This window comes from Montipora capricornis, chromosome 12, assembly GCF_036669925.1.
Source record: "Montipora capricornis isolate CH-2021 chromosome 12, ASM3666992v2, whole genome shotgun sequence".
Lineage (NCBI taxonomy): Eukaryota > Metazoa > Cnidaria > Anthozoa > Scleractinia > Acroporidae > Montipora > Montipora capricornis.
In genome coordinates, this window is record NC_090894.1 from 19570576 (window position 1) to 19580575 (window position 10000).

The following is a 10000-nucleotide window of genomic DNA, read 5'->3' on the forward strand; positions in this document are numbered from 1 at the left end:
CGCATCCAAAACCTACCAAGAAGCCACAAATATCGAAGTCTGAGGAAGGTTGCTCGAAGCCTGGTTAGGGCTAACCGCTGGTTAAGAGGTATCAAAACTTGTAGGTTTTTGTGGTATTTAAGGCTGGTTAGCGCCGACCCTGCTTCGAGCATCCCACGCCTGATCAGTTCCACGGAGCGTTATATAAATTTAATATGTCATGGTTTGGCATTTAATACCTCATTAGAGTCAAAAGCCCCAATGTCATGAAGTCGTTTGATGGATTCATTGATCGATTCATCAGACGGCGGCTGCAGTAGCTTGCCAAGAACGTCCTGTGAACGAACAACAGCCGAGTATAAGTTCGCGTCGAGTGAGGGACTGTTTTTTCAGGAATTTTTAGAGCTGCTTAAGTTGTTCACTTTACAGAATTGATAATTTCTTCACATTTATGTAGTGTATAGCATAATAATTAACAACACCAAAATACGCAATACAATAAAAATCATGATTTGTCATACCAAGGTCCCACGACACTTTTTCTTAGTCTTATTGTGCTTTACAATTAGTATTCCTTGGAAATCTGTCTGGCAATACCTGTGTTATTCAGTCATTCGATTGACATAATGATAAGAAAATGAACCGCTTGCCGAAAACAAACCTTTACATCTCGACCAATGAAGAGCTCCAATACTTTAATACGTAGACACAACTTTTCCAGTGGAACTCGTTGGATTTCTAATAAAGTAAGGAATATCGCATTTTTCATTGTAATGGTAATTACTCTCACATTCACCATAGTGAGCCGCAGACTGCAATACGTGACTTCTTAGCTGTACAAATTTTGTGTTCATGACTGGTGAATGGCGAGATTTCTCCATCTCGTTCAAAAATTAGTATATTCGGGTCGTTGGGGAGAAAGACAAACTACCCACAGATTAATAAAGTGTTTGTGAGGCCCTATAAGATAAACACCTCGTCAAGAAAAGGTAGAGACTGAAATTGCACAAAGAACTCCTTCAGTTTAACTAACTTCCGACCAAGAGCAGTTAGTTCAGCCAAATGCTATGAGCACTTATGGAGGCAAAAAAAAAGGAAAGGAAAGGAACTTTACTTAAGTGTCTTATCTTCTAACGCTGGAGCACTAGCTAATTATGGAAAATGTAAGCCGAAATCAACAATTAACACAAATCAAATCAAATGCTGGTTTTGAGGAGAGGGGAAAACTGGAGTACCCGGAGAAAATACTCTCGGTGCAGAGTAGAGAATCAACAAACTCAACCCACATATTGACCGACTAGGAAATGATTAGTATAGTAATTTTTATTAGCATCACTATTGTTCAGCATCTCCGACTCGATGAAGATAAACAGTCGTTTTGGTAAAGGAAACTTAGTCATAGTTGTATTCATTTTAAAAAATCATTCACTTTAGCGTTGTTGGAAATGGAAGATAGCTATCCACTGATATTCCTTTATACTTTCGCGTTAAATATTGACTTCACCTTTCGATAGCTAACATACCTGGGACCTGGTGACCAGCCATTTTGTGTTCAAACCGATAACTGGTAAACAAATGAAAGCAGACCCCGGATGTGACTCGTCCCGCTCTGCCTCGGCGCTGCCGTGCATTGGCTTGCGAGACCCAGACCTCATCCAGGCATTCCATTCCTTTGGTGGAATCATACCTGTATAGACAAAAATTGAAATAACACCTAAATGCAAGTTCTTACAGATGTTCACGCCTTTCTTAACTTTGGTTCTTTTCCCAGATGGCGATCAAATTCTACTGAAGCAATAAACTACCACTAATGTTATTGCGTATACGTTCTGCGCATCTCGAGACACTCGGGTTTCCTATCGGTGATGCTTACTAATACAGTTATATTCTTGCGCGGTTTAAAACTTTTCGGAGAAAGTAGATCGTAGTACGTGCTCTTGGTATGGTGGTAGCCATGCATTTTTGAGAGATAATTAAGGTTCAATTTGAGAAAGAACGCCATACATTGCTTTGTATTTTAAAGCTTTTTACAAATAGTGTTCATCAATTATCTTTGAAAAATAAGTGGTAACCCCCAATTTTCTTTTTGGATTTCAATAACACTTGATAAGATCTACGTTTCCTGCGTAATCATAAACCGGGGCAAAAATACCTTTGAATTAGTAGGCACCGTCCTTAAGCTTCAGTTTAGAAAAGAATGCCATACATTGCTGTATTTTAAAGCTTTTTTCAAATATTGTTGATGAATTATCTTTGAAAAATGCGTCATTACCCCCGATTTTCCTTTTGGATTTCAATAACACTTGTTAAGATCTGCCTTTTACGCATATTCATAAACCGCGCAAAAATACCTTAGAATTAATAGGCACCGTCCTTTGAAGTTCCATAAAAGAGGAAATACAGCTACAGTAAATATTATTTATTATTCTGACCTGTTTTCCTTCATTCGCCCACAATCGATGACAAACACAACATCGTCTATAGTCACTGAGGTCTCCGCGATGTTTGTGGACAGAACTATCTTCCTCACGCCTTCCTTTTGCTTCCTAGAAGATGAGTATGTCACCGGGATACAATTATAGATCCTAAGGCTTTTTCATATTTTCTGTACCTATCATTATAATTTCTCTACATGATAATATTCTAACAGTCTCCTCCAAAGAAATTATGCAAGCAAGAAGCATAACAGTACAACGCTTGTCCTATCCATCTTTCCCACAAACTTTCCAGGGGTGAAACACAGTGTACAATGAGATTAATTAATGGTACCCTGTATATGCGTCAAGTAGTACCACAACGTGTCTTCTTAAGCTTAAGAAATGCATGAATTGCTGTTCGGTTAGAGTTGTAGTTACGGTTTGCGTCAAAAGGACCAGTTGTTACGTCTGTACAAAGTAAGTTTGAGAATCGTGTGGCTGCATGTACGGGACATCCCTCGAGAGAAAGGAAAAATAGCGCAATGAACTGTATTAACACGCGTTTTGACTGGTCGTCAGATAGAGAGAGAAAGAGGGAGGAAAGTCAGTCAATTCGCCCTCTGCCCAATTAGATATGACTCTTCATGTTGCAGGCTAATTGTCCAAAGCACCAAGGACAACTACACGCTTTATAAAGTGTTTTCCTTGGGCTGCCAATAAGGAACGATACGGACAGCAACCAGATGAGATCTTGTGATCTCGCATTCTCGGTAGTGGTTTTGCTGAGAATTTCTAGAGAAATTATAGCAATAAGTGGGAGAAAGTAAAGAAAACATGTGTCATGATGTCAAGGCCAGGAAAAAGGGATAACGCCACACTTCCAGTTGCAGTCCGGAAGCATCAGGTCTTCGGTTGTTACGGGAACGGGGGCAACTTAAACAAGACGTTTTAAGCCACTTTGCAATCGTAAGACTCGCCCTTCAAACACGTGCCTGGGTATGTTGAAATCAGCAAAATGAGATGAACGTTACTCACTTAAAAACCAAACTCTGTTCTTCACTAGACAGCGTGGAGTGAAGAGGAAATATCCTGAACCTGGAAGATAGTTTTTTTTAGCGAAATGATTTAGTTGGCGGTGTAACAAAGAGGGCATCAATGACGCTGAGTGATCTGTCTAACAATGGAGGGAAGTTCCTTTTATTCTTTATCAGCTACCAAATAAAATAACGAAAACTTGGTTTTACCAAACATGTTGATAGAGGTGAAAAGACAAAATCGTCATTTTATCAACTTGTTTCATAAACCCAGATTTTCATGATTCAATTGCACTCTTAACGTGCAAACGCGTAAACTGTGGCTACGCGGCTACGTGGCTCCGTTCTTCTATCTCTTGCATGGATCAGTGACAATCATCGCTATGGGTTGTCTCACCTTTTTTGAAGCTTTGAGAACGAGGTATACCCTGAGGCTTTTTTTGCCACTGTTTGAACTTAGCCATGTAGCGGCACAGTAGCCATGTAGCCACAATTTGAGCGTTGCGTGACAACACAAAGAACAGCTGCGTGGGAGACCAGGGTTAGGGTTGATTCAGAATTTTCCAAACACATGACCTGACCTTTGTGCTGTAAGAGACCTGTCTGGCAGCAACGAAAGATAATCACGCCACGCCAAACTGCATTCTCTTGTTCCTGAGAACACTACCTCTGAACACAGTGGATTACCTTTGTACTATCTAGAACTAGAATAAGTGACTGGCACAACCTCCTAAACTCTGTATCTGCTTAGATCTCAAGTGAAACTTATTGTAATAGCATAGCGCCCAACCACTTAAGAATAGCATGTAATAACTCTTCAGAACAGCTGAGCATTAATCATTTGTGGGGTGGCCGTAATAGAAAATACACGTGGATAAACATCAAAGAATGTTACCTGTCCGAGCTTTTTGGGCTAAATGTTCTATTATTCTGAAGTTGTTCCAACAAGGTCGTTATTTCTCCCATACCAGGAAGGAACACTAAAATAGCTCCAGTTTTGGGATACTGCCGAGAGATAAAATGAGAAACCTTGTAAAATGATATGTGTGAGTGGGCCCCTAGAACTATACACACGTCACCCCCCCCCCCCCCCAACCCCCCATCCTTAGGAGCACCCAGAAAGGAAAAAAAAACCAAGGACCAAGGATAGTGAGCTCCTCCCACCCCTGTACAAATATTACAACTATCTCATCAAGGGAGGGGAGAGGTTGCTGGTTAAATTATTATTGCTCTTTAGGGTGCCAATGAATTAAGTACATGTAATTGCATCTATACACGGACAACTTAAGAAAAACATAATTTTTTGTAAAAAAAGTTTTAGAGAGGTACCAGACTGCTGAGAGCAGTTGTGGGTTTGACTCCCTGGCTGAACCAACACTAAGGGCAGTAAAGTATTAGAACGGAGGAGAAGGTGCTGCCTTTGTCACTAGTAACACCAGCAAATGGTTAGAGCTCCTTGTCTTCTTGGAAGAAACCTATATTTCGATTTGAATTCTAAACGTAAACATGCATTTAGCATAGCTGCACCTAAATTACTGGAATGGAGCAAGATACCAGACTACATTAAAAAGAGTAAGAACCTTAATATCCCCCCTTCCCCACTCAGGATAGAATTCTATTCCATCACAGGGTTCCCCCAGCCATACGTCACTGATACCCATTTATACACTTGGGTGGAGAGAGACAGCGTGGAGTAAGTTTCTTGTCCAGGGAAACAACTTGGCATTAGAAGCAGGCCTCAAATCTGCAACCCTGGGGTTGGGAATCTAGTGCAATAATCAGTGTGCCACCACAAAAAAATAAATACAAAAGTATTGTAAAATAAAGATATAAAGTAAATGCATACCTCATGTTCGCCTACCACAATCAACTCCAGAATTGTAACAAGCAAATCATAATTGATTTTCGCATGATCCATGGTAGTAAGAGACAAAATGGTGCTCTTACTGTAATCTGCCAAATGAAAGCAGTTTTGAGTCCTTTCTAAACTAAATTTGTCAAGTTAATTATTAGAAATAAAGAATGACATTACCTCACAGCAAAGCCAAATAATTATTACCTTGTTGTTATTCCTGCCTAATAATGGCTATAAAGCATTGACCAGGCTTGAATTGAATTGAAATGAATTGAATTGACCACATTAAAACTTTCTCAAAAGGACAGAGACAATTAAATTGGGTTAAATGCAATTTAACTTAGTTAACGACTAGGAGCTACTATTCTCAGTGCTCAGCATAGCATTGGCGTTTATGGGTGTACGGCATGGTCTGCTGGCGTTCCCCAGTGTTGCGTTACTACTTTGGGTGTGATTACAGGGCATTCTGGTGATCACAAGGTTAGTGGTAGTCTATTGCAGCCGATGCATATGCCACTGCACATGTTCATAGTTTTACTCTGCTCAGCGTAAGGGCGTTTCACGTAGCTTGCTTTTTCTTATGTCCCCACCCTCCTCCTCCCTTCTTTTGCAGTATTACCCATTATTTACACAGTACATACATGTAGGTTCTCTACTGTTCTTCCAGTTCAATGTGACGGGTGTCAGCGGCTGGGTTTTGGTGGGCAGGGCTTGTGGCTGGGTTGCAGGGCAGGCTCTTAGGTGTTCTACCTACTTGGTTTTGGGATCAGCAGTTCCAGCCCCCCACATTCCTCAGCAACAGTCCACAAACACGTCCCCTTCCCCTCCCCGACGGCAAGATTAGTTCTAACTGGTGATAAACATTGTATTTTCTGTATTGCATCCCCTGACCCAATATCCCCCAGTTAAAATAAACATGATAGAAGAATATAATATGAAATTTCATTTGTTTGAACTGCAGAGTAGAACGTAGGTCTGAGGGAAAGTGGTCATCGCAGTTATGCAGCAACTAGAGCAGTTGTGAAAGAAGCCTGAATGGGACTGGAACCCAAGACTCCTGCCTCAATCACATGATCATGATCAACTACCTGTACTCAAATTGCTTCATAACTGCAATGATCACTTTCACTGAGACCAGGCTACATAAATGTGAACAGTTACAATAACTTACAGCTAAAGCTGACTCTTGTGTTGTAGATTGAATTGATAGGAAATGGACAACATGGATTAACAGGGTACTTTACAACATTTGTCAAAATATTGAACACCTATCTGATATTTGTGCATTTGACTTAGTGTATTATGCAGCCATTTTCCCTACCTTCCAAGGTAGGCACAAGGCACCCGTTTCACAAGGGGAAATCTGCCAAGGCCCGTCATCTAGTCAATGGTTAATGTTTGTACATTCCCTGGTCAACAAGACTGGTCGCAGTCCCCTCTGAGTCAGTCAAGCCACTGCTTTAGTATTGCAAGTGAGCCAAAGAGTAAGGCTTAAAATATTTACGCTTCAGTTCCCTTGTGTGACTAAAGTGCGTGGCTCGCCCGACTTAGAGGGGACTGCTAGCAGTCTACTGGTCAACTAGACCCACCAATACATGTATACTCCTTATTGTTCTTTGCATAATATCATAAGGGACTCACTAGCATATCTCCAAGCCATCTGATCTTCTGATAAATTCTGATCATCCATTTTATTATCAGGTGGTCTGAAGTCTGTGCAGGATATGGCATCCTGTATTTGTTGAAGTTCTCTTGAATTTTTATTCTTCTTGCCAGCTGCTATGTTTGGAACACTTAAAGATGCCATGGGTTTTGCGTAGGGAGAAGATAAGTCGACTTGAAATCTGACAAAATGAAAGAAGGACAGAAATCCTTTAGAACTTGGTAAAAGAAACTATAACCCAGATTTGATAACCTTTCACATACGGTGTACAGGAAAAGACAAGTAACTTGTGTACTACATAATACAAAATAATGATATTCTTGTTAAGGTGGCTCAAACCAGTTTCAAGGCTTTCAAGCAACGTTCTTATTAGAAGGATTGGCACTACAATACTTACTAGCAATGTCACGGTACCAAATGAAACACCAACAGTATTATTGCTGAACAAGATGCAGTCATTATTGTGATGTACTAAGTCACAGTGGCAACAGGAAGGCCCTGTAAAAATACCCTTCATTTTGTTTTAGTTATTCACATCTCAAAAACGAACTTGGTGACCCCCTTTTTTCATTGCTGGAAAACGAAAAATCAGAAGGCCAAGATGAAACTTTCTGCAAAGTTTAAATTCTGTGCAGCAGATTCAGAGCCAGCTTAAATGCGTGATTTTTGTAAGGTCTGAGCTCTGATTCTGCTGTGCACAGAGAATTTTTTTACACTTTGCAGAAAGCCATAGACAATTTGAAGAAAATTCAAGCTTAGGCAAGATTAGCAGCAAATTATAATTCACTTTAACCCTTATTGCACATCCACTTCTTCTGGATTACTTCCAGTCAAAGGGGACAACTGCACACTTTTTATGACAGTCCTGGCAGTACTGGCACTTCTGCAAAAACTGCAATCTCTCCCTACTTACTTTGTCATTTCCAAAGCATCCTCCAAAAACATCTCTTTTACTGGGAATGTCCGACCTATCAAAAGCATTTGCAAAAATTAATCGACTTGCTTGGATTATCTTCATTTGTAAACAGAATTTACAGTGGCTCAAGATAGCAAATAGGTAGTTCAAGCAATCAGACTGTCATAACAGCAACACTTTTTGCTATCATAATTTTGTAAGTATTCCTTCCTCCTCCTTGATGTTGTACAATAAAAAATATGGGAAAAGAATCCTATAGTTGGGGATGACTTTTAAGTAAAGATAAACAACAAAAAATTCGTGGATTTACAAAAAGTTATTTAAAAGCTTAGAGTTGCTTTTTTTCTCTGTTGTTTTACAGAGTATGAAAATGAAGGAAATGTACCCATGAAGGACGTGTACTTTTCTTAATAATTATGTTTTCACATTATTTTGAATAAATTTGAAAGTATATGTAGTGTTGTTTTATGGTATTGTGGTGGCCACCAATGTTGCTTAAACGCCTTAATAGCTCGGAATATGATGATAATTTCAGTTATTTATCCACATCACGAACATAAAATTAACAATGAGGGCATTACAAATTTGCAAGATGAGGCCCAGGAGTTATCACTCTTGTTCCAGAAGCTGAGAATATCTTAGCATTTGCAGCTGTCAAAGAAAAGGTAAGCACCAAGAATTGTTGTGGTCAGTACTTGAGCTCAGCTGACCAGCGACCCGGGGCCAGTTGCTCGAAGCCTGGTTAGCGCTAACTGTTGGTTAAGAGGTATCAAAACCTATATAGGTTTCCATGGTATTTAATGCTGGTTAACACTAACCATGCTTCGGGCAACCCAGGACCAATTCAGTCACCCATGCCACAGGGGGTATAACAATACACTTCAGGTAAGTTTCATATAAAGGATGGGGAATGTTTGACTGAAATGTAAATAGAAATGTAATAGTCAACTCTCTCCAAGCAGATATTGCTATAAGGCAGACACCTCTTTACATTGGACAAGTGAATGTTGGTCCTAACCAAATTGATAACAATTATTTTGCTGAGACTGAACAGTCTAGATACAGATACCTCTCTGATGCTGAAGGCAAATACCTCCTCTCTTTAGAGAGAGCTACTGTACCTGTGTTGCAGATGTTGAAAATGTAATAACATCATAATCACTAACAACACTCATGGCATTACCTGGTATATGAATGACAGGTGCTTCAAAGAAGTACTGTGAGAAAAGCTGAGCATTTAGAGTTGCACTCATAAGCACAACACGAAGATCTGGTCTGACTGTCAACAGGTCTTTCAGAACCATCATGAGAAAATCACTGCAAATTTACAATCATTTAGGATTCATAACTAAAGTTAATAACAGCAATGCTCAAGAGCATAAAAAAATCCAGACGGGCAGTAATTTGATTAATTCAGGGAGGCAGATTTTTTTTCTTTGCCAGGTACATGTAATTGGTACCTCAGTATTTCATGACGTTTCTACATTGTTTTTGTCTTTAAGTGCCTTGAGTATGTAGTAAAGAAGGTGGTAAATATATTAAACCTGTTGGTACATGTAAATATAAAATAATATTGATGTTAATTTAGTAAATAAATGAAAAGCGCACAGGTTCCCCATTTCATGGCAAAGCACCCAGAATAGTTATAGGAATGTCGCAGGCTGGACTCCTATTACGAGCACTTTGATTGTATTTAAGTCTTTCCATGACATCATCAAAAAAATGCATCTCCTCATTCATCTACCAGGACCTTGACATTTTACAATCTCCCAATCACCACTCTTGCAAGGATGTTAAATTTGAACAAATTCATCAGAGCGACATTGCAGAACAATAATTAAATTTTACTGTCACCTGAACTGAGGTTGATGGCATAGCTCCATAGTTTCCGATAGATAAGTGAAAGAGCACTTAGCCTTGTCTTCTATAATGAGCAATCAGATTTCTTTCCAAGTTTCTTAAAGTCATCATGCAGGTGCATTGTAAAAACATGTCATTTATCACACAAAATAACATGCTAGTCTAAAAATCTGGCAAAGTGTGAGCTTCTCAAAATAATAATAATAATTTAAACAGTATTGAGCGCATTTGCATGTAGGTACAAAATACTTGCAAAGATGTACTATGTCAACAAGA

General features: G+C 39.4%; 1 protein-coding gene across 2 annotated transcripts in view; it reads right to left on the reverse strand.

Annotated features, from left to right (window-relative positions):
- LOC138027737 (putative ATP-dependent RNA helicase DHX57) overlaps positions 1-10000 on the reverse strand; it is a 34509-nt gene that overhangs the window by 13554 nt on the left and 10955 nt on the right. For both annotated transcript variants that reach the window (XM_068875343.1, XM_068875342.1), the window contains 10 exons: positions 9048-9181; positions 7862-7916; positions 6927-7129; positions 5277-5383; positions 4326-4435; positions 3432-3491; positions 2412-2525; positions 1503-1666; positions 641-717; positions 219-314 (listed from right to left, as the gene is read on the reverse strand). In XM_068875343.1, coding sequence (XP_068731444.1) covers positions 219-314; positions 641-717; positions 1503-1666; positions 2412-2525; positions 3432-3491; positions 4326-4435; positions 5277-5383; positions 6927-7129; positions 7862-7916; positions 9048-9181 — 1120 coding nt within the window. The remainder of the gene's footprint in view (positions 1-218; positions 315-640; positions 718-1502; positions 1667-2411; positions 2526-3431; positions 3492-4325; positions 4436-5276; positions 5384-6926; positions 7130-7861; positions 7917-9047; positions 9182-10000) is intronic.